Below are 25821 nucleotides of genomic sequence, written 5' to 3' on the forward strand. Positions count from 1 at the left end.
CATTTATCATAGCCTTTCAAACTCACTACTAATTAAAAATCTGTCCACCTTTTTCTCAAACTTACTCAATAGCTTGGCATCTGCCACGTTCTGGAGTAGTGAATTCCGCAGATTCAAGACTCTTTGAGCAAAATAATTTCTGTTTTAAATCTGTTACCTCATATCTTAAAACTGTGGCTAATTAGGTTGATGCCGGCTCTATGTAAATTGAGGTTGTTCATTCATCTGTCGATAAGCAGCAAGATAGAGGAAATATTCAGGCTTTGGCTAACAAGTGGCAAGTAACACTTACACAGTACAGGTGTCAGGCAATAACCATTCCCAACAAGTCACAATCTAACCATCCCCTCGATAGTCAATTGCATTACCACTGCTGAGTCAACAATGGGTTACCATTGACAGAAACTGAACCAGCCATGTACAGTTACTACAAGCACAGGCCAGATGCTTGGGATTCCATGGCACATAGCTAAAGTGGGGCTTTCTCAGGAGTCCAGATAACAGGGAGTTGGTTGTTGTTGCTATATCCTGATTCACCAAACAGGACTCAGCACGTTGGCTCAGTGTTGGCCCATGAGCTAAAGAAGAGCAGCTAGTATCAGTGAAATAAGATCTCACACAATTAAGAAACATCAGTCGAGCAAGAAAAGGAGTTTTGGTGTTTATAAAACATTCCCAGATCTGGTGATCCTGAGCACGAATCCTGCACCGACAAAATTAATCCACTTCAGAAAATAATCACTTGTTGGAATGTGGTTGGCAAGTTTGCAATATTATTGATTTCAATGCAGCTGAGAGAGATAAAATGAACTTGTGTTTGTATAGTGCTTCAGCACATCTTAAAGGGCTTCATAAACAACGCAGCTTTCAGAGCACGATTACTATAATTAAACAGGTGCAAGCGAAAACCATTTGAAAACACAGCAAGATCCCACAACGAGGTAAATGAAGCTGGCTATTACTGGTGTTGTTGAGGGGGAAATGTTACGCTGAGATACAAGGAGAACTCTCTCAGCTTCATTCAACAGCATCGTAGGAGTTCTCGAATCCACCTCCCCTCCATTGATTCTGTCTACACTTCCTGCTGCCTCGGGAAAAGCAGCCAGCATAATCAAGGACTCCACGCACCCCGGACATATTCTCTCTCAGTTTCTTCCGTCAGGAAAAAGATACAAAAGTCTGAGGTCACCTACCGACTCAACAACAGCTTCTTCCCTGCTGCTGTCAGACTTTTGAATGGACCTACCTGGCATTAAGTTGATCTTTCTCTACTCCCTGGCTGTGATTGTAAGACTGCATTCTGCACCCTCTCCTTTCCTTCTCTATGAACTGTATGCTCTGTCTTTATAGCACACAAGAAATAATCATTTTCACTGTATGCTAACACGTGACAATAATGAATCAAATCAATTCACTGAACAGAGAGGTGGGCCTTGTTTTAAACATTCTATCTAAAAGTGTGTGTGCAGCATTCCCTCACAGACACATAACTGCTCCCAACAGTTTATACATGTCTCAGTTAATAGGGATTGCTTACTTTGAGCAATGGCCTTAAAGACAGAACAGATTAGTAGCCGCAGCTCTCAAGCAACACCATAAAGAGATCATAGAATCCCTACAGAGGCCATTCAGCCCATTGAGTCTGCACCGACCACAATCCCACCCAGGCCCATTTCCCGTAACCCCTCACATTTTGCCTACTAATCCCCCTGACACTAGGGTCAATTTAGTGTGGCCAATCAACCTAAGCACCCATCATTGGACTATAAGAGGAAACTGGAGCACCCTCCTGCTTCTCTTTTCTATGACAGGAGGGAAGCTACAGTGAGGGCTTTTCTCCCCAAAGCAAAGTTCTTCCCTGTTACAGCCTCCGTAAGATGCCCCAGCAGTCAGATTACACGTTCTCCACCTCAGCTGTCCTTACAGCTCCCCCGAATCAGATTGCCAACTCAGTGCCCACAAATGCTGAACTTTCCATTCTTGGTTGGAGGTAAGAGATTGGGCTGGCACTATCTAAGCTGGCTTCACGTTTCATCCTTGCAACCAACCGAAGGAGCCTTTGATCCCACGATATGTTGCTGGCTTCATACAGGATTTGAGAAGCGAAGGTAGTGTGAACTGACTGAGTTCCCCATTCCCCAGGAGGGCTCATTAAAACATGGAACTCCCAAGACGTGTTTAAAAAAACTGTTCTGAAGATTCAAAGACATCAGGATTTTAAATAATGAAACTGAAGCGGAACAATGAGTGATCCTTGAGGAGGAGATCTTTTAGACACTGAGTAGGCACATTCCAACAAGAGGGAGAGGAGAGGAAGGTAAACCAGAGCTCCTTGGATGCTGAGGGAGATAGAGAATACGATGAAACAAAAAAAAAAGGGGATGTATGATGCATGTCATATGAATTCTTCAAATGAGAATCGGGCCAAATGCATTGAGAGTGGAAGTGAAGGGACAAATTACCATGGCAAAGGGAGAATATGAGAATAGAATGACAATTATCACAAAGGGCAATGCAAATAGCTACGAGCATATAATTAGTAAGTGGACAGTAAGAGACAAGGTGGGGGCTATTAGGAAGGCACAAAAGAGGTGATTTATACTTAGGTCACAGAGTAAGTCTGGAACAGTTAATTGGCTGGGACTCTCTGAACTCGCCCATTCCTGTCCCACTGCCATCAGGAAAGGAGATTCTGGAGCACAGTCAAAACGCCATTCACTGCAGCGGGACTGGAGAATCCCCACTGCATGTGATGTTGGAGGTTTTGGATAAATGAACACTTTATGTGGCAAATTGAGTCGATATTCTATAGCATTTCAAAGAGTGAGAAGCTGATCTCATTGAAACTTAAACGTGGTTGTATCACAGCCTGGTATAGCTCCTGCTCTGCCCAAGACAGCAAGAAGTTACAAAAGATCATGGATGTAGCCCAATCCATCACACAAATCAGCTCCCCATCCATTGACTCTGTCTACACTTCTCGTTGCCTCAGCAAAGCAGCCAGCATAATTAAAGGTCCCACACATTCTCTCTTCTGCCTTCTTCCATCGGGAAAAAGATACAAAGTCTGAGGTCACCTACCAACCGACTCAAGAACAGCTTCTTCCCTGCTGCTGTCAGACTTTTCAATGGACTTACCTTGCATTAAGTTGATCTTTCTCTACATCCTAGCTAAGACTGTGACACTACATTCTACCCTCTCTTGTTTCTTTCTCTATGAACGGTATGTTTTACCTGTATAGCGCTCAAGAAACAATGCTTTTCACTGTATGTTAATACATGTGACAATAATAAATCAAATCAAAAGTGTTCACTAAGGCTGACGAATTTGACACAATATCAGAAGTGAAGATGGTGGAGGCAATGGACAATGTGAAAATTGCCAGAAGAAAGATACTTTGTTGAAGCTTTTTGTCAGGACAGTACACAATGTCAGGAGAAAAACACAAATTGATACCGTATGAAGAGACAATACTGACTGGTTGGTAAGTGAGCTCAGACTGGAGTTGCCATGGAGAATCCACCAGTTGATGGTGAGCAACAAGTTAACTGCCAAGCATTGCTTGAAATTTAAACCATGACTCTGATTGGTCACGGTATTGTCCTGAGGAATGAACCAGTGAATGGCTGTCACTTACCTTATAGAACATGTACACACACTACATGTTTCAGCAAAACAAAATAAATGACAGTCATTCAGGCTCAAATCAAACCCCAGGTCCCTGGCGCTGAGAGGCAGCAATGCTAATGACTGCACCACCAGGCCACCATCCATTGGATAAAACGTTGACTTTAGGACAAAAAATGGCAATTCATTGTAAACATTTCTTTTTAGATTGGCAGATCTTGGAGCAGCTCTATGCAAGGACCAATGTTTTTATTGATATATGCATGACTTGGATGTTGTAATACCAAGTAAAGTTTCACAATTTGCTTATTATGCCAACCTTGGAAGTGTGGCAAACATTGACAGGAATGCCAATTGATTGGATAGGCTGGCCGAATGGGCAAGCAAGTGGCAGATGAATTTAATACAGAGGAGTGTCGCATGGTGCATTTTGGCAGATGGAGTAAAGAGAGACAATATTGAAGAAATTACACACTTCTGGACGGAGGGCACTGGTGACTCATGTGCTTAGATCTCGAAGAGGTGATAGGACATATCGGGAGGGTGGTTAGAAAAGCAGGTGGGATCCTGGGCTTCACAAACAGACATATTAAATACAAAAGCAGGGAAATTATGCTCGGCATTTCGAACACCCTGGTTAGGCTACAAGTAGAGTATTGCATCTATTACAGGTCATCAAACATCAGGAAGGATGGGAGGGTCGTCAAGGAGGAGATTCACGAACGTGGTTCCAGAGATAAGGAATTGCAGCTACCTACTGTTCTCGGATTAAAAGAGGTGATGGGATGGTGGTGGAGGGGGGAGTGTGTGGGGGGCGGTAGTAATTTGATGATACAGGTTAGACCAGGGAAAGCTATTTATATTGGCTGGGGAGGGCACAGATTTCGGTTTTTGGACAAGAGATACACGGAGAATTTAGAGAGGAAATTATTTTTTGTACACAGCCACTGGTAATAAGCTGGAACTCACTGCCCACGAGGGTATTGGAAGCAGAGACAATGATTTCAAAAAGAAATTGAAATTGCACTTGAGAGAAATAAATTTGCAAAGCCACAGGGACAGTATCAGCGAAGAGAATTGACTGAACTCTCCATGGGGAGTTGGGAGGGACTCAATTGTCTGAATTAACTACCAAAGTAACAGCCCTATCACTTGTTAGGCCCCGAGTGACTCAATGAGTAGAATACCTCCACCCTCATGTCATTTAGGTGTCAGCTGTATTTAAATAGGTTGAGGGAGACATTGGCGTAATGAGATTGCCATTTAATTAATAATCTGGAGATTCAGATTTGAATCCCACCACAACAGATGGTGAAATGTGAATTTAATAAAAATCTGTAATTAAAAGTCTAACGATGACCATGAAACCATTGCCAACCGTCACAAAAACCCATCTGGTTCGCTCATGGCTTGTCACGAAGGAAATCTGTTCTCCTTACTTGGCCTGACCTACCTGTGGCTCCAGACCCACAGCAATGTGGTTGACTCTTAAATGCCCTCAGGCATGGGCAATGCCGTATGTTCTACGTGCTGGCCCAGCCTGTGACACGCACATCCCATGAATGAATAAAAAAAACTACAGTCAGGATGTTACCGACACGCCAGCCCCAGATCTGGGGCAGGCGAGGCTCGCAAAACAGAATTCTCTGTTGCCCTTGGGTGGAAGCCTGGCCCAAGCGAAGTCATAACATCCCAGCCTGTGATTCAGTGGGTTCGAGCCATCCTCTTGTACTCTCCAAAGAAACAAGTCACAGTTTAACATAACATCTTCTCTAAATTCTCTGTAGCTTTCGTCCAAAAACCAAAATCGGTGCCCCCTCAGCCAATATAAACAGCTTTCCCTGGTCTAACCTATCCCAACCTGTCATAGTCCTGTATCATCAAATTACTACCCCCCCCCCACCATCCCATCACCTCTTTTAATCCGAGGAGAACAGTACAAAGAACAACACAGCACAGGAAGCAGGCCCTTCGGCCCAACGAGCCCGCGCCGCCATTTTAACATTGGGAGTGCCCTCCTCTACCTATGACCTTTGTCTGTGCCTATTGGACTCCACAATGAAGGAATTATAGGTAGCTGCAATTCCTTGTCTCTGGAACCATGCTCGTGAATGTCCTCCTCACATCCTTGATGACCCTTTCGGATGACAACACTTCACCCTTTTTACTCAGGGGGTAGTAAGGGCGTAGAATGCCCTGCCTGCAGCAGTTGTGGACTCGCCAACTTTAAGGGCGTTCAAATGGTCAGTGGATAGGCATATGGATAACATTGGAATAGTTTAGGTTAGAGGGTCATTAGATTGTTGCGCTGACCAGTGGAACCATCGAGGGCCGAGGGGCCTGTACTGCACTGTAACGTTCTACCTCCAGTAGCTCAGCACTGAGCTTTTCAGGTGAGATCTTAAAGTACGTTTGTCCTTTCTGTTGGATGTAAAAGATCCAATTTACAGGACAGCTGGAGCATTCTCTCCGGTGTTTTGGCCAACATTACGTCCACAAATTGTTTGATCCTCGTCTCATTAGCTCGTGCGAACTTGCTGTGTGCAAATTGGTCACCGTGTTACTGACATTACTGCAGCGCTCTGCGCTTCAGAGGGGATTTAACAGGCCATGAAGTGCTCAGGGAATTTTTATTGCTATGAAAGACGTTGTATAAATGCAAATCTACCTTTATTTGTACACTGAGTCAGACAGACTCGAATCCCAGGCAGAATGACTGCTCTGGAGTTAATGGGATCACGTCAACCCTGGCAGCAGTTAAGCAGTTCTCGTTGGTTAATGATGTGAGAAATTAGCCAGGACTTCCCACTGACAATTGCAAACACAGTCACTCAGGCGTGAGTTGTGTAAGCACAGGCGTGTGGATTAAGGTGAGCGTTTGGGATGATGCCTCCAAGCGCTACATTTTTTCTGCTTGACACAGAGGGAAAGGGGAAGTGGTTAGGGAGCAAGGGAATGGCAAGTGTGACGATAAAGGTGATAAGGCAGCAAGATTAGAGGTTGTCAGGGAGTTCCTCAAAGCAGCAGCTGAACAGGCAGTCGGACAGAGTGGGCTGAAGCGGGGAAAAGGAGGTCTGGTGTCAGAGCAGAAGACTCGAGCAAGTTCAGAGGACGGGGAACATGTGAAGGTGGGAGGTCAAATTCTAATCTGTAAACTGAGTGTGTGACTTTATACGCCCTGTTTGTGATCAGGACTCCCCACTCACCTGACAGAGCCCCGAAAGCTAGTGGCGTTTGTTACCAAATAAACCTGTTGGACTTTAACCTGGTGTCGAGAGACTTCTTACTGTGAAGGTGGGAGGAACAGAGTGCAAAGAATAGGGGATCGGGAGGGTGTAGAATAGGATGGGGCGTCTGGAAGAAGTTAGCAAGATCGATGCAAAAGAGAAAGGAAGTTCCATAGAATGGGAAGGCAAAATGGCTGAATGATCTATTTTAGAGCGACTGAGGGGAGAATTCTGTGCAGCTTGGTGTAGTTCTCCCTCTATGAAGAGATCTTGGGGGTGACTCTCCCATCCCGCTCTGCTGCTTTTGTAGCACTGTAGGCCTGGAGGTTTGAGCAGAGGCCATGCAGCAGGTTACCCGCTGGGTGCCAGGCCCTCCACACGTCTCCGGCAGGCGGACGCCCAGCGCCATCAGCTCTGCACTGAGCTGCATACAGTACGTAAATACTCATTATAGTCTATTTTAAATAGCATTATCAGGCCCAGGCTAAACTCACTGGGCCCCACTAACCTCTCACTCATCCCCTCCCGCGCCAGGAGTGGTTCACTCCAGCAGGGGTTGGTGCAGCTCCCCACTGGCAGCCCGACCCCGCTGGAGTATTGGGGGTAGCAATTGTGCCCGCCCCCCGCCCACAGGGAGGATGCTCCCTGGGCATCATCATCTTGGCAATGCCAACCAGGGCCCCCAGCACTGCCCAAGGGGCAAAATCCAATGTCCTGGGGCATCTTGGCACTGCCCATCAGACATGGGGCAGTGCCAAGAGAGTGGGGCCAAATGGGGGCAGGGCCTGATAGGGGGTTTGGGGTGTTGGGAGGGGCCAATCTGTGGGGGTGGGGGAGAAAGCATTTGGGTTGTGACAAAGGGAGGGTTGCCAGCAATTGAGGCTGGCCATTGGGCGGGGGGGGGGCAGCCTGCTTGGGATGGGGGAAGGGGTCAGGCCTGCAGTTGGGAGGGGGTGGTCAGCTGCTGGTGGGAGGTGGAGGACTGGGGGGAGGGAATTAGAGGAAATCAGGACTGCAGTTGGGTGCAAGGACATTGAGGCAGACTGGGAATGGGGCGGGTGGGGCAACTGTTCGAGGCTGGCACAGGCATCTTTGGAGGGCCAGCGATCAGGCTGTGAGAGAGTTGCAAGGCTGGTGGTCAAGCTGGGCAGCGGTTGGGAGGCTGGCAGACATTGGCCACTGTGCACGTGCCGATTTCGGTGCTGATGGATCAGCACATGCACAGTGACCCACTCAACGCTCGGCTTCTCCAGCAGGAATAGGACCCATCCACTGATTTTTCACAAGATTCACGCTGAGGCACTCCACAGTTCACAGAGATTCATTTTGAAACACCCGTGGAAAAAAAAACAGGGTAATTTACTCTGGTTTAATGCAAATTCAACATTTAGACCTGAACCCCACCTCCCACCTTATCTGGGGAAGGCATTGCCTCTTGCTGAGGTATTGGTACCAATTGTATTTGGTGTGAGGAAGGTTGCATCCTCACAGGATCAACACAGAATATGATTAAAACCTTAAGCAGAGACTTGCAGAAAAGCCTGTGTCCCAACACTGAGGGCAGGTTCATAACATGTCAACAGCAACTCTAAAATATCTTACCCAACTCATCAATTCTTCACAAGAATTTGGACAGGGAATGGTAGCAAGTCTTTTTTTTGTTTACTCTATTCCAATCCAATCAAGTCAAATTAAAGCCAATTCAGAGTCCCAACAAGTTGGGACATTCCCAATCCAAGCTGGCAAGACAGGGCCCTGTCTTGGGCTTGACCTACATGATCCAAGCTGATTGGAGTAGGGATAGCTCCTCCTCCAAGGCTTGATCTTATTTGCATCTTAGCCAAAAGGCCGAGATGCCACTTTTAAAAATTGCTTCAAATGAAGCTAAAATGTAACCTAATGACTTCAGCCAAGTGCAGCATGTCCATACTACACTTGATCTTAGCCAAAAGGACAAGCAGGGAATAGTAGCAAGTTACTCACTTCTTTTTGTTTACTTCATTCCAATCCAATCAAGTCAAGTCAAATTAAAGCCAATTCAGAGTCCCAATAAGTTGGGACATTCCCAAACCAAGCTGACAAGACAAGGCTCTCACTCCTATCTCAAGCAGAGACAATACCAAGTTACTCACCCTTGAAAGTGGTGGTCCTTAATCCTATACAAACCTTAAATTCAACCCACTACATTCCCTGATAGGATCCACATTACCCACATTAGTGTCAGTATTGGAAATCTTGATAGCTTCTCAGCCTTTTGGCGAAGATCAAGTGTAGTATGGACATGCTGCACTTGGTTGAAGTCATTAGGTTACATTTCACCTTCATTTGAAGCAATTTTTTCAAGTGGCATCTCAGCCTTTTGGCTAAGATGCAAATGAGATCAAGCCTTGGAGGAGGAGCTTACACCTCCATAAAATCGGAGTAAATTACCCTGTTTTTTTTTCCACGGGTATTTCAAAATGAATCTCCCACACTCTGTGAACTGTGGAGTCCCTCAGCGTGAATCTCATGAAAAATCAGCTTGGATCATGTAGATCAAGCCCAAGACAGGAGGTGGGAGCCCTGTCTTGTCAGCTTGGATCGGGAATGTGCCAACTTGTTGGGACTCTGAATTGGCTTTAATTTGACTTGATTGGATTGGAATAGAGTGAACAAAAAAAAAGTATTGGAAATCTTGATGAGATTTTCCCTCTTCAGCTCAGAGTCAATGGGAACGATTGTAATGCCATCTTTGGTTGTCGTTTGGTTGAAAGAAAGACAAGATTTATAATTAGGACATTTGGAAGCACATCACAGTCAAATATTTTGAAGTATGGACTCTGAGGTGATGTGAGAAACATGTCCGCTGATTTGCATACAGTTAAGATTATAGTTAACAAGTCAAGTGGCTCAGTTAGCCAGTTTATGAAGCAGAGCGATGCCAACAGCGCGGGTTCAATTCCCGTACTGGCTGAGATTATTCATGAAGGCCCCACCTTCTCAACCTTGCCCCTTGCCTGAGGTGTGGTGATCCACAGGTTAAATTATCACTAATCAGTTCTCCCCCTCAAAGGGGGAGGGGGGGGACAATGGTGTCTTTATCAATTTAAGATTCCCCAAACAACAATCCAATTCTGACAAGATTTTTTTTAAGAAATGTAAATTGAGGGACAAATTTCACTGAGGATAACTCCCCTGTTGGTTTCTAATATAGAACCTTGGGATCAATGATCCTGAGAGAGCAGCCAGGGTAGCAGGTTAATGTCACGCCTAAAGAAAAGCCAGTGCTTCTTCAACACTATACTGGAACGCCAACCTGAATGTTCATGTGCAAATGTCTCACGTGGGATTTGAGCTCAGAGCCTCTGACCCACAGAGAAGAGTCATTAGAATGAGAAGATTATGAGTGGCATGGACAGATTGGATAGTCGCATGCTCTTTCCTAGGGTGGAAAAGTCAAATACTGGGGGCGTAGGTTTAAGGTGCGTGGGGAAAAGTTTAGAGGAGATGTGCAAAGCAAGTTTGCTCAGGGAAGTGGTGGAAGCAGGTACAATAGCAGCAACCAGGTGAATACATGAATAGGGTGGGAATGGATGGACATGAATTCCATTAATGCATACGGTTTTAGTTTAGGCAGGCATCATGATCGGTGCAGGCCTGGAGGGCTGAAGGGCCTGTTCCTGTGCTGTACTTACCTTTGCTCTTTGTTGTTCTTTGTTTCAAGTTTGGAACATTTAGACTTTGTGGCTATTATACATTGTAAAGCAACACATATGATTAGTCATGTTGTGACATCACTGGAGGAATTTACAGGGTTCTACCCCTCTTCCCATCCAGACCGTGTGAAAGCAACACCTATCTCAATAAACTCGGATTTGTTGGATAAATAATACAACAGGGGTGTTTAAGGGGCTTTTAGATATGAATATGCGAGGATTAGAGGGATATGGGCCAAGGGCAGGCAGAAAAGATTAGTTTAATTTAGCGTCATGTTCGGCACAACATTGTGGGCCAAAGGGCCTGTTCCTGTGCTGTACCGTTCTATGTTCTAATCCACAGTGTGGACTACCTCTTATTTTGGTCTTTGCTGTAGAACAAGCCCCAAATCAGAACTGTGACCCCGTATATTTTGGCCACTCACTTCATAGAATCATAGAACCCGACAGTGCAGAAAGAGGCCCTTCGGCCCATCGAGTCTGCACCGAACACAATCCCACCCAGGCCCTACCCCCATACCTACATATTATACCCACTAATCCCTCTAACCTACACATGTCTAGACACTAAGGGGCAATTTCTTAGCATGGACAATCAACCTAACCCGCACATCTTTGGACTGTGGGAGGAAACCCAGGCAGACACGAGGAGAATGTGCAAACTCCACGCAGACAGTGACCCGAGCTGGGAATCGAACCCAGGACCCCGGAGCTGTGAGGCAGCAGTGCTAACCACCGTGCTACCGTGCCGCCCTAACCCACTTCTGAGTTAGAGGTCACAGGTTTAAATTCTACCTCGGAATTGAGTGGGGGAGTGCTTTCGGGTGGGACATTTAACCAGAAGTGTTCAGCTGCTCATGCTGGTCTAAACAGAGTGGAGTCCTCCAGTGTCCTGAGTAATACAGCCACAAGCAGATTATCTATCACACTTGCCACTTGTGAATCTCGCTGCACGCTTATCTATAAAACAGCAAATGAACTTCAAAAAAAATAATCCATTAGTTTCGAGCTCTTTTGAGTTTCCTGAGGAAATGTAATACAGTACTGCATAAAAACAAGTTCTTTTTCTCAGCACACCAGGCAGGGTATTTACTGGCTAGAGTGGCGTTTTTGATATAAAATCAGTTTAGAACCAGGCACTCAAGTGAACTGTTAAGTCAAATGCAATTACATTTTATCATTATGTGATCTTCAAAAACTGAAATCAATTTTGATGAGTACATTTTAATGAGTTCAGAAATTAATTTCCAAAATAATTAATTACGGCACTATATAGCGTAGCGTTAAAAACAAAACTTTAAAAATATTATTCAGCACAGGGTTTGGGTGTGGGAGCAGAATGCAACAAGCCTGCTCGCAATAACGGTGCAACCTTCACCAGAAGTCATGCACTGCAAAGAGTCTGCTGTTCATTAACGGGTGATGTCGCAGGAGGAATAATTAATCTCTGGATTCAGTGCGATCTTATCCAGGCAAGGACTCCAATTCACTACCACACAAAGCAGTTGGAGTCAAAACGTTGTCTGATTTCAAGAAGAAATTAGATATAGTTCTTGGGGCTAAAGGGATAAGAGGGGGGAAGGAGGAATCAGGATATTGGATTTGATGATCAGCTATGAATGAACGGCTGATTCATTCATGATTCTGATTTCCTTCAATGAATGGTGAAGCCTAAGGACGTAAGAAATAGGAGCAGGAGTGGGCCATCCAGCCCCTCGAGCCTGCCCCGCCATTCAATAAGATCATGGCTGATCTGAAGTGGATCAGTTGCACTTTCTTGCTTTCTCCCCATAACCCTTAATTCCCCTGTCTATCGGAAACCTATCTACCCGTGACTTAAATATATTTAGCGAGGTAGCCTCCACCACTTCAACGGGCAGAGAATTCCAGAGATTCACCACCCTTTGAGTGAAGAAGTTCCTCCTCAACTCTGATCTAAACTGCCCCCCCACTTATCTTGAGGCTGTGCCCTCTAGTCCTGCTATCCTTTCTAAGCTGGAAGAATCTCTCTACCTCTACCCTATCCATCCCCTTCATTATCTTATACGTCTCTATAAGATCCCCCCTCAGCCTTCTCAACTCCAACAAGTACAGACCCAGTCTATTCAGTCTCTCTTCACAGGCTAACCCTCTCATCTCCAGTATCAGCCTAGTGAACCTTCTCACAGGCTCGAAGGGGCCAAAGATCTACTCCTGCTTCTAGTTTCTGTGTTCCTAATGTATTTATGGACTAGCTCTCAGTGCTTGTGACCCGGGTGTTTTGGAGATGTCTCTTTAAGGATTGAATCTCATCCTGATTTTGCCAGAAAGGTCCCGAACCTTCCTCGAGACATAACGGTGGAATAAGTGAAAGGTGGAATAAGAGGAAGAGCCTATTCAGTTCCCAGAGCCTGTCCCATCATTCTGTTTGATCGTGACTGATCTGTATCTTGACTCCATTTACCTGCCATTGCTCCAAATTCCTCGATACCATTACTGAACAAAAATCTATCAATCTCAACCTTGGAAATTTCAATTGATTCCCCCAGCGTTTTTTTTTTGTGGAGATAATTCTGGATAACTGCAACCTTTTGTGCAAAATGAAAGTGCTTCTCGATAATGCTTTTAAATGGTTTGGTTCAATTTTGTGCCTTGTTGTTCTGAATTCCACGACAGAGGAAATAGTTTCCACATTTAACCTATTGAATCCTTTCATCAACCAAAACACCCCCATGAGGGGACCTCCTCAACCTTCCAACTGAGCAGAATACAAAGCAAGCATACGCGATCAGTTCTCATAATTTAGCCATTTAGAATAAGGTTTTATTAAGAACACAGTTTGAAAGAAACACCATGCCAATACGAACCTGAAAGGAAATAGCCTGGAACTGGGCGAGCAATATGAAATGAAGCTGGATTACGCATTGACAAAAAGAAAATGCAAACTCTGAAAAACTGGTTCAGGGATTCTATTCTCCTTATGTCACCTGACATTTCATTTCAGTGAAATATGATGAGAATGAATTTGCAGGGAACACATCTTGTTCATAGCCCTGTCATCGCACTCAGGGGTTAACAAAAGAAAGGAAGAAACCAAAGAAGGGATAGAGAGTTCTTTACAATCCCAAATCAGTGAGGATAAGCATGTTCCAAGTATTATAAATTTGATCAAAATTATAAATTGTCTTTAATATTCCTGCAATTTTATAATGCTACAGTTTTACTATTTATTCCCAGGACAACAAGTTTCAAATCGGTTTCATAGAATTTTTCAGAGGCTTTGATTAAAATTTGTATGGATTCTGATGAGACAATTATAAATATTTCATTACAAGGTCTTGGACTAATTCAAACTGACATGTAAAATAGTGTAGAATCCTCTGGAGGAGCAAGTTTTAGCCCAAGGCAAGGCGAGACTGCTATGGGATGAGACTCTGAGAATCTGAGAGAAGCAGATTGCAGGGATTAGTGGATTAGAGGCAGGGATTAGTGGATTAGAGGTGGTATTATTGCTGGAGGAAGAGAGCAGCTGTTAGAGATCTCCCAGCCCTGATCTGGTCACTCCGTCACTGATCCACCTCATCCAGCCTCACCACTGCTAACAGCTCAGCTTGCGCAGAAAGTCGGAGCCAACCTATTGCAGCAGTCCCCATTAACTCAGCTAAATCTGAAGGGTTCTGCCTTCACTATCCTTTCCTCCTGCTTCTTGTTATATTCTACCTTCATCATCATTTGGATTCTATTATGCCTCCATATGTCAGTCTCACCTCCATATATTTCCAGCTATTCTTAACCTACTGGTTATGTGTGTGTGTGTGTGTGTGTGTGTGTGTGTTTGTGTGTGTGTGTGTGTACATGTGTTTTGCATGTACTAGTCATGTGCGTGCATGCTTTGTATGTTGTAAGGGGGCAACACGGCGGCACAGAACATAAAGAACATAAGAAATAGGAGCAGGAGTAGGCCATCTAGCCCTTCGAGCCTGCCCCGCCATTCAATAAGATCATGGCTGATCTGTCGTGTCTCAGTTCCACTTTCTCGCCCTCTCCCCATAACCCTTAATCCCCTTGCCTATCAAAAACCTATCAACCCGCGTCTTAAATATATTTAGCGAGGCAGCCTCCACCACTTCAACAGGCAGAGAATTCCAGAGATTCACCACCCTTTGAGTGAAGAAGTTCCTCCTCAACTCCGTTCTAAACCGCCCCCCCTTTATCTTGAGGCTGTGCCCTCTAGTCCTACTGTCCTTTCTGAGCAGGAAGAGCCTCTCCACCTCTATCCTATCCATCCCATTCATCATCTTATATGTCTCAATGAGATCTCCCCTCATTCTTCTAAACTCTAACGAGTACAAGCCTAGTTTATTCAGCCTCTCCTCATAGTTCAACCCCCTCAACTCCGGTATCAGCCTAATAAACCTCCTCTGCACTCCCTCCAAGGCCAAAATGTCCTTGCGTAAGTGTGGCGACCAAAAGTGCACACAGTACTCCAGCTGCGGCCTCACCAGTGCCCTATATAGCCGCAGCAAGACCTCCCTACTTTTATATTCAATCCCCCTCGCCATGAAGGCCGGCATCCCATTCACCTTCCTGACCACCTGCTGCACCTGCAGGCTGGGTTTTTGGTGGTGGTTAGCACTGCTGCCTCAGGCACCTGGGTTCGATTCCTGGTTTGGGTGACTGCCTGTGTGGAGTTTGCATGTTCTCCCCATGACTGCGTGGGTTTCCTCCGGATGCTCTGGTTTCCTCCCACAATCCAAAGATATGCAGATTAGGTGGATTAGCCATGTTAACTTGCTCCTTAGTGTCCAATGATATGCAGGTTAGCTGGATTGGCCATGCTAAATTCCACCAAGATATTCCAAACATGTGCAGGTTAGGTTGATTGGCCATGCTAAAATTGCCCCTTAAGTTTTGTGGGATGCGTAAATTAGAGGGATTATTGGCTAAATATGTAGGGATATGGGAGTAGTGGGTGGGATTGTGGTTGGTGCAGACTCGATGGGCTGAATGGCCTCTTTCTGCACTGTAGGGTTTCTATGATTTCTTGGTGAGAGGTTTCTTCACTCAGAGAGTGGTGAATGGGTGGAATTAACTACCACCAAATGGAGTTGAGGCCAAAATGTTGTGTGATTTCAAGAGGAAATTATATATAGCTCTTGGGGCTAAAGGGATCTGGGAGAAAAGAGGGATCAGGATATTGAATTCGGCGATCAGCCATGATCAAGATGATTGGTGGTGCTGACTCAAAGGGTCAAATGATCTACTCCTGATTCTGCTTTCTATATGTTTGGGTAAAGTGGATCAGTGGGGTAAATGCATAGGTTTATGGGAATAGGTACGATTTAAAAAAAGGTGGGTTGGTACAGGTTTGATGAGCCGAATGGCCTCCTTCTGCATCGTAGTGATTCTATTATGCTGCACCTACTGGGGGTGGGGGTGGGGGTGGGGGTGGGGGTGGGGGTGGGGGTGGGGGTGGGGGTGGGGGTGGGGGTGGGGGTGGGGCGGGGGCGGAGGGGGAGCGGTTGGCAAGAGCCTAGTGGTATTATTGCTGGACTATTAATCCTCAGTTAATGTTCTGGGGACCCAGGTTCGAATCCCATCTGGGTTCACTAACGTTCTTTAGGGAAGGAAATCTGCCATCCTTACCTGGTCTTACCTACAAGCGGCTCCAAAGCCACAGCAATATGGTTGACTTTCAACTGCCCTGGGGCAATTAGGGATGGGCAATAAACGCTGGCCCAGCCAGGAACACCCATGTCTCACGAATGAATAAAAAACCCTACAGTTCTGTCTGGGAAGGGGTTCCACATTTTCAACCCACTGGCAATGAAGGAATGCAATATATTTCCAAGTCAGGATGGTGAGTGACTTGAAAGGGAATCTCCAGGAGGCAGTGTTCCCAGGCATCTTGTCCTTCGAAATGGTCGCGGTCATGGGTTTGGAAGGTCGAAGGATGCTTGGTGATGTTTTGCAGCGCCTCTTGTAGACGGTATACACAGTGGGGGATTGAATGCTTGTAGATGGGGTATCTAACAAGTGGGTTAACCCTTTTCTGGATGGTGTCGAGTTTCTTCAGTGTTGTTGGAACTGCACTCACCCGGGCAAATGGAGGGTATTCTCAGGGGCACTAGTCCAGTAGCATAACCGTACCACTGGCTATGCCTTTAGCTAAACCACAACTGTCACAGCATTTGATGCAAAGCAATTAGGCTCATTACTCGTGGATGAAGAAGGAGGTAAGCCATCCATATGAACGTATAAATTAGCAGCAGGGGTAGGTCATTCAGCCCCGTGAGCCTGCTGTGTCATTCAGTAAGATCACAGCTGACCTGACTGTAATCTCCAGCCAACTCCTGGTAACCTTTCACCTCCTTGCTTATCAAGAAGCTATGTAGCGCGGCCTTGGAAATAGTCACAGATTTTGCTTCCGCTGCTTTTTGCGTTGCAAAAATTCATGACCCTCTGAGAGAAAAAAAATCCGCTCACCTCTGTCTTAACTGGGCAATCCCTCATTCGACAGTGAACCCCGCCTTTGTCAAGACCCCTCAGGATCTTATATGTATCAATCAAGTCAAATAGCTTCGGTTAGAGGGTCATTAGATTGGTTCTGCTGGTTGGCGTAACACCGAGGGCCGAAGGGCCTGTACTGCGCTGTAATGTTCCACGTAAGTCGCCTCTAGCTCTTCTGAACTCCATCTCTGAAGAAGTCACATGGGCCCAAAGCAGGAACATTGTTTCTCACTCCACAGAGATTGCCAGCATCCGTGGTATTTTTTCTTATTCCAGCGGATACAAGCCTAGTCTGTCCAACCATTCCCCATGAGATAACTCTCCCATTTCAGATATTAGCCTTGTAACCCTTTTCTGAACAGCTTCCAACACACTTACATCCTTATTTAAATAAAGAGACAATACCGTGCACAGTACTCCAGATGCGATCTCACCAGTGCCCTGTATAAGTGAAGCATAACCTCTCTGTGTTCAATTCCCCTCGCAATAAACAATAACATTTCATTTTTTTTAATATTCACACTGCTCTCGCTGCCTTTTGACGAGGAGCATTCCAAAGATGCCAGGCCCTCCGACAGAAAACAAATTCTCCTCAACTCAGTCTAAAATGGGGTGACCTATCATTATGAAAGTGACCCCAGGGCCCTTAGCATCACGCTACGCTGTGCTGATTCCAACCTTGTTGGAAAATGTTTCAACATGCAAGTTAAGTCACATCAGGACCAGACTTGGTGTGCTTCCTCCTGTGGTTGAGCAGCTGTTGTTGTCACATGGATAATGTCCAGTTGAATTGAGTGGCAAAGGAGGTCAGGTTGTGTACACAGCTCCAATAGGCTGTTTCATTTCATTCGCAAACTCAACTCGGGTCCCAGTGGCTCACCTGACGAAGGGCCAGCGCTCCCAAAGCTAGTGGCGTTTGCGACCAGACAAACCTGTTGGACTTTAACCTGGTGTTGTGAGACTTCTCCCCGTGGCTAAAAGCAGGGGAACAACTGATTTCCCACTCACCCGCATGCTCGATCCAAACCCTCGTGCAACCATAGAATGCCCACAGTGCAGGAGGCTATTCAGCCCATCAAGTCTGTAACGACTCTCCGACTGTGCACTTTCCCCTTACTCTGGAGTCTCATTATGCACAGCGGTGTGTGTGTGTGTGTGTGTGTGTGTGTGTGTGTGTGGTGGAGGGGTGAGAGGGGCGGTTAAGGGTGCGTATGGGGGGGGCAATCAATGTGTGTGGGGGGAGGAGTGTGTGTTTGGGGTTTGAATGTGTGTGGGCAGGGGTGTGTGTTGAGGGAGGGTGTGTGTGTTGGGGGGAGGGGTGTGTGTTGGGGGAGGGTGTGTGTGTAGGGGAGAGGTGTGTGTGTAGGGGAGAGGTGTGTGTGTGGGGGGGAGAGGTCTGTGTGTGGGGGAGAGGTGTGTGTGTAGGGGAGAGGTGTGCATGTGGGGGAGAGGTGTGCATGTGGGGGAGCAGTGTGTGTGAGCAGGGGGGCATGTCAGGGCAGGGGTGTGTGTGTGTGGGGGAGGGATGTGTGTTTGGGGTTTGAATGTGTGTGGGCAGGGGTGTGTGTTGGGGGAGGGGTGTGTGTGGGGGAGAAGCGTGTGTGGGGGGCGTGGTGTGTGTTTGGGGGAGAGGCGTGTGTTTGGAGGTTTGATTATGTGTGTGGGGGGGAGGGATGTGTGTCTGGGGAAGGGGCGTGGTGGGCGGAGGAGTGTGTGTAGGTGAGGGTGTGTCATGGGCAGGAGTATGTGTGTGTGGGCGGAGGGGGGGTGGATGGGGGTGGGCAGGGGGTGATATTGCTGGTCTTAACACCAAAGTACTGCCCAAAATGAGAGATTTGGAAGTGTCGAAGCGATTGGAGGGGCCAGTCTCCTTTATCCCATCCAGAGAGCAGCAAAGCCTCACACACACACACACACACACTCACACACACACTCACACTCACACACTCTCACACACACACTCTCACACACACTCACAGCGAGGCTGAGCGGATCCGTAATGATTTCCCTCAATGTGTTTGTTTCTCCCCACTGTTCATGTGGTCACAGTGAGAGTGGTCACAGTGAGAGCACTCACACTGATGCTGTCTCAAATCAGGATAACACTGGCGCAGCTAGAAAACAGGGAGCTGAATGAAAAGCACAGACACTGCCCCACACACACAGACAGACACTGCCCCACACACACAGACAGACACTGCCCCACACACACAGACAGACACTGCCCCACACACACAGACAGACACTGCCCCACACACACAGACAGACACTGCCCCACACACACAGAGACAGACACATCCCCACACACACAGAGACAGACGCAGCCCCACATGCAGAGACAGACACATTCCCACACGCAGGGACAGACTCAGCCCCACACACAGAAACAGTGCCCCACACACACAGACAGACACATCCCCACACACACAGACAGACACAGCTCCAGACATAGGGACAGACACCGCTCCACACAGAGACAGACACTGCCCCACACACAGGGACAGACAGTGCCCCATACACACAGACAGACACATCCCCACATGCAGAGACAGACTCAGCCCCCCCGTACAGAGACAGACACAGATCCACACTTAGAAACAGACACTGTCCCACAGACAGAGACAGGCACTGCCCCACACATAAAGACAGATTCTGATCCACACACAGAAATAGACACAGCCCCACACACAGGGACAGACCCAGCCCCACATGCAGGGACAGACATCCTGTCTGGGGTTCAGCGAATGAAATGTGGGGACAGAAACACAATATATAATTATAAACTTCTTACACAGGTGCTTGCGTGCATGAACAGGTTATAAATACAAAACTCTCAATAACAGATGCACACTCGGTATTAAAACAAAGCTATCGATTGGTGTGGACAAGTCTGCAACAGTTGAGGTTTTTTACTCAGTCACACAGGAAGCACTGAGAGTGAACCCACACACTCTGTGTCACCTTGCTGCTGTGATCTCACTGACAGACTGCAATCCATTCTCCTGTCCACTCACACTCTGAATTTCACTCTTTGAAGACAGGGAAACCCACTGAGTGTGTGGAACAGACACTAATTACTTAGCTTCCAAACATCATTAATATCCACTGATCTAACTGTCTATAACTCACAGGTGAATTGCTGCCAGCCCTGTTTTGTGGGTTGGGGGTGGGGCTGGCAGGGAGTGGATCCACAGGCAGTGGCAGGAACTGGATTTGACAGCAAGTGTGGAATATCCCCCAGGTACAAAGCAGCTCTCAGTCTCTCTCTCTCCCATGCACTCTCTCTTGCTGTCTCTTCCTCTCTCTCTCTCTCTCTTTCTCAGTCTCAGTGTCTCTCTCTCTCAGATCCCACCTCTCTCAGTCCCTCTCACTGTCTGTTCCTTTTTTTTCTCTTTCTCAGTCTCTCTCCCTTCCGGTCTCTCTCTCTCTCTCTCAGTCTATCTCTTTCTCTATCTCTCTCTCAATCTCTCTATCTCAGTTCCTCTCTGTCTCTCCCTCTCTGTCTCTCCCTCAGTCTCTCACCCTCCCTCAGTCTCTATTTCTTTCTCTCTCTTTCTCAGTCCCTCTCTCTCCCAGTCTCTTTCTCAATGTCTCTCTCAATCTCTCTCTCTCTCTCAATGTCTCTCTCAGTCTCTCTCCCTCTCTCTCCCTCTTTCTGTCTCTCTCCCTCTGTCTGTCTCTATCTCTCAGTCTCTGTCTCTTTCTCGCTCTATCTCTCATACTTCTCTCAGTCTCTCTCTCTCAAAATCTCTCTCTCACACTCTATCTCAGCCTCTGTCTATCTCTCTCAGTCTGTCCGTCTGTCTCTCCCTCAGCCTGTCCGTCTGCCTGTCTCTCGCAGTCTCTCTCTCTCTCTGTTCTGCTCAATGTTCTCTGGAAGCACTAAAATAAATCCCCGCCCAGCTTGCTCTCTGCAGTTTATGGCACTTTCTTTCTCATTCCTCTCCCTCCTGCACACTGACAGTTTTACAGTCTCTTTACCCCCCGCCACATCCCGTCCCGAACACTGACCGCAACACCAAACTTTCCCGTGAGGACAGAACTGTCAATCTGAACCCAGGGACCATCCCCAGATCTCAGAGACCATTCCCAGTTCCCAGAGACAATTCCCAGTTCCCAGAGACCATTCCCACTTGCAGAGATCCCTCCAGATCCAAATACCATTCCCAGGAACCATGCCCAGTTCCCAGAGACAATTCCCAGTTCCCAGAGACCATTCCCAGATCCCAGAGACCATTCCCAGGTCCCAGAGACCATTCCCACTTGCAGAGATCACCCTAGATCCAAATACCATTCCCAGATCCCAGAGACCATCCCCAGATCCAGAGATCACCCCCAGATCCAGAGATCATCCCCAAATTCAGAGATTAATCCCAGACCCTAGATATCATTCCCAGACTCTGTCCTGGCCAGTCACCAGGCTATTGTGGGTAGGCTGAGAGGGTAGTGCCCATCCTGGTGGGCACACAGGCTAATACCCTACCTGGTGGGCACACACAGGCTAATACCCTACCTGGTGGGCACACAGAGGCTAATACCCTACCTGGTGGGCACACACAGGCTAATACCCTACCTGGTGGGCACACAGAGGCTAATACCCTACCTGGTGGGCACACAGAGGCTAATACCCTACCTGGTGGGCACACACAGGTTAATACCCTACCTGTGGACAGATGCCCTGGTATCACAAAAGCTCACACTGCCTCCCCAAAATAGCCAGACAGCCCCATGAAGACCCCTCCCCACAGGTGGGATGACAGTAACAGCAAGAGCTCCCCACTCACACTAAACCCCAGCAAAAAGCTAAGATCGCGAACAGCAGCAGCAGCAGCACACAGCATTGCAATGAACACACTGCAGCCAAAAATACTAAAGGCAGACTCTTACCTTCCCGGAGGAACAGGGCGATTAACAGCGGGAGAACGGGGCTCATTCCCGGGGCTGCACAGAGTCCTCGGATCGGCGATCTTTGCGGCTAGCTGTGACTGAGCTGAACTGCCCGTGTGTCCGTCCCCTCCTCTCTGTGCCTCTCTCCGGACTGTCTCAGTGTTTTGCTCCCTTCCACTTACTGTTCTCTCGCCGCTGTCCTGCTCCTGTCTCCGATGTTGCCTTCGTTCACCATCTCCTCACTCAGGACTCCTTCACATCCAGCTCTCCCCCCCCTCAGCAGTAACAACCCCGCCCACAGCGGCAGCAACTCCTACACTCTCACTCAAACCAAGCACGTAGCATCCTCCAGCAGGACAGCGCACCCACACTCCACCCATTCCATACCCACCCAAGCAGGGCAGAGTGCCAATCCTGCACTCCCTACCCTGACCCAACACAGTGAGATACTGGCAAACCCAGCCCCATTCAAAACAGCACAGTGCCAATCCTGTGCTCCCTGCCCTGACCCAACACAGGGAGATACAGGCAAACCCAACCCCCTTCAAACCAGCACAGTACCAATCCTGCACTCCCTACCCTGACCCAACACAGGGAGATACAGGCAAACCCAACCCCATTCAAACCAGCACAGTACCAATACTGCACTCCCTACCCTGATCCAACACAGTGAGATACAGGCAAACCCAACCCCATTCAAATCAGCACAGTGCCAATCCTGCACTCCCTACCATGATCCAACACAGTGAGATACAGGCAAACCCAACCCCATTCAAAACAGCACAGTGCGAATCCTGCACTCCCTACCCTGACCCAACACAGTGAGATACAGGCAAACTCAACCCCATTAATCCAACAACTCACTCAAACCAGCTACATGCATCCAGCCCCGTTCAAAGTATCTGAATATGTCAAACCCAGCCCTTCCCAGCATTGTGATACTCAATTGGGCAACAGTTCAATTTATTCAGCATGGGAACCCAAACTCAGCCCAAGATGGGGTGCAGTGCTTTATCTTGTCAATGTGGATCTTGCTTGTCTTTCTTGTGGAGACTATGAATTGGATTTTAAATTTGGTTTTTGGAGCAAGCAAGGAATGGATTTCGGTTTGCCCAGTCCACTCCGAACATTGACTTTGGAACATTAAGTATGGAGTAAAAAAATTAAAAGTTGCGGACACAAACTCACCCGCATCGAAAACAACATATATCAACCCCACCCCAACATAACTGACACCTTATCTAACATACTGGACACTGACTATCTCTAACCATGGGCAACTCAACCAATCTGAGCTTAATATTCATCCTGTTGGGCACACAGGTTTAATAAGGGCAGCACGGTGGCACAGCGGTTAGCCCTGCTGCCTCATAGCATTAGGGACCTGGGTTCGATTCTTGGCTTGGGTCACTGTCAGTGTGGATTTTGCACATTCTCCCTGTGTCTGCGTGGGTTTCCTCTGGGTGCTCTGCTTTTCTCCCACAGTCTGAATGACATGTATTGACCTGAACAGGCGCCGGTGTGTGGTGACTAGGGGAATTTCACAGTAACTTCATTGCAGTGTTAATGTAAGCCTTACTTGCGACTAATAAATACACTTTACTTTACTCATCCTGTTAGACACACATAGGTTATCACCCTACCCTGTCCATTACAAGGCAGCCTGAATCTATAATACCCAATATGTCTACTCAAGTGAGGCCATGTATTATATGCTAACTAACCCAACCGTATCGAATCCACTATCCCCAACACTAGACCATTATCTGGATCTGCCTAGTTAAACATGGCCAGAACAAAGCAATCTAAACCAACCCAACCATGAGAAGACAAACCAAACTCCACCAAGCTCACATACACAAACTAATCCCACTCCAAATTGTCAAATATCCCAAGGCAATACAAACCCAGCATAGGATCAGAAGAAGTTTCAGGCACAGAAAGAGGCCACTCATCTCATTGTGTCTGCGCCAGCCAAATAAATAAGGCTCCCAGCCTAGGGAAGGAAGATTTGTGCCTCTCCCACTCATTCAATAGTGTATGGAATAGCAGTCCAAAAAAAAACCCTGGCACGAACCTGGCAGCATCTATCCAACCCCTTGCAGTAGTCCCATTTTCACAGTCAACCTGAATCAAGGTGATACAGCAGATAACCGCCAAAACCATAAAGATAACCACAGCAACATAGAAAACTAATACAGGGGAATTGAAACCTCTCCAAGCTAGCACCCACCACCACTTACACCCAGTAACACGTGCATCTAACCACACATATATCCAAGTTCACATGCACTGAGCATCACATACATTGCACATGCATTGAGCACCAATCACACACATTGCACATGCATTGAGCACCAATCACATGCGTTGCACATGCATTGAGCACCAATCACATACGTTGCACATGCATTGAGCACCAATCACATGCATTGCACATGCATTGAACACCAATCACATGTGTTGCACATGCATTGAGCACCAATCACATACGTTGCACATGCATTGAGCACCAATCACATGCATTGCACATGCATTGAACACCAATCACATGCGTTGCACATGCATTGAACACCAATCACATGCGTTGCACATGCATTGAACACCAATCACATGCGTTGCACATGCATTGAGCACCAATCACGTGTTGCACATGCATTGAACACCAATCACATGCGTTGCACATGCATTGAGCACCAATCACATACATTGCACATGCATTGAACACCAATCACATGCGTTGCACATGCATTGAGCACCAATCACATGCATTGCACATGCATTGAACACCAATCACATGCGTTGCACATGCATTGAGCACCAATCACATGCATTGCACATGCATTGAACACCAATCACATGCGTTGCACATGCATTGAACACCAATCACATGCGTTGCACATGCATTGAGCACCAATCACATGCATTGCACATGCATTGAACACCAATCACATGCGTTGCACATGCATTGAGCACCAATCACATACATTGCACATGCATTGAACACCAATCACATGCATTGCACATACACTGAACACCAATCACATGCGTTGCACATGCATTGAGCACCAATCACATGCATTGCACATACACTGAACACCAATCACATGGATTGCACATGCATTGAGCACCAATCACGTGCGTTGCACATGCATTGAGCACCAATCACATGCATTGCACATGTATTGAGCACCAATCACACGTGTTGCATATGCATTGAGCATCACATGCATCCAGGAATTCAGCACTGAGACAAAAATTCAAATCTTGCACAGAGAAACTCAATCCGCCCAGAGAGGCAAACTCGCTTTAAACCCAACAGAAAAGTGATCAACCCGACCCTGGATTTAGACCCAACAACTGCAAAAAGAACCCAGGCTAAATCCAGAGAGAGAGAGAGAGACAAAGTGAGCAGGTCTGTGACAGAGCTGGCCGGGAACAAGGTGCTTCATATTAATCTGGTGTACACACACAGCAGCCTGCAGGTGCACGGCCAATGTTTTGAACCGTGCGGACTGTACAAATCAGGCAAAATTGCTAAGTCAATCTCGCTTTATATTTGCATGCACCGCAGCCTTGCCCACCAGAATACTCTATTAATCCAGTGTGATAATAGCTACTCGCACCCCTGTCTGAAAACACAGCTTCGCCAGCTCACATGAAGCTAAGCAGTTCGCAGAAGGAGCACATTTGACTAATATGCAAGGACATCAGCCTGATCGGAGCGTTTTTGAGTTCCATGTATCAGAGAGCGGGGGCAGCTGAGGTCTGTGAAAACTCAACAGTCAGACTGTGGGACTGGCCTTTCCTCGGCAGCCAAACTGTTCCACAGTGTATATTGCCAGCTGTTCATGACCCTGGATCAGATACAGAGGATTTGCATGGAAAGGCTTGA

General features: G+C 47.0%; 1 protein-coding gene across 3 annotated transcripts in view; it reads right to left on the reverse strand.

Annotated features, from left to right (window-relative positions):
* Positions 1-22165, reverse strand: part of kirrel3b (kirre like nephrin family adhesion molecule 3b) — a 583172-nt gene extending 561007 nt beyond the window's left edge. For all 3 annotated transcript variants that reach the window (XM_080214871.1, XM_080214872.1, XM_080214870.1), the window contains exon 1: positions 21927-22165. In XM_080214871.1, coding sequence (XP_080070997.1) covers positions 21927-21972 — 46 coding nt within the window. In that variant the 5' untranslated portion in view covers positions 21973-22165. The remainder of the gene's footprint in view (positions 1-21926) is intronic.
* Between the last annotated feature and the right edge of the window lie 3656 nt (positions 22166-25821).

Source organism: Carcharhinus amblyrhynchos, chromosome 29 (assembly GCF_965287045.1).
Source record: "Carcharhinus amblyrhynchos chromosome 29, sCarAmb.v2.hapA, whole genome shotgun sequence".
Classification (NCBI taxonomy): Eukaryota; Metazoa; Chordata; class Chondrichthyes; order Carcharhiniformes; family Carcharhinidae; genus Carcharhinus; species Carcharhinus amblyrhynchos.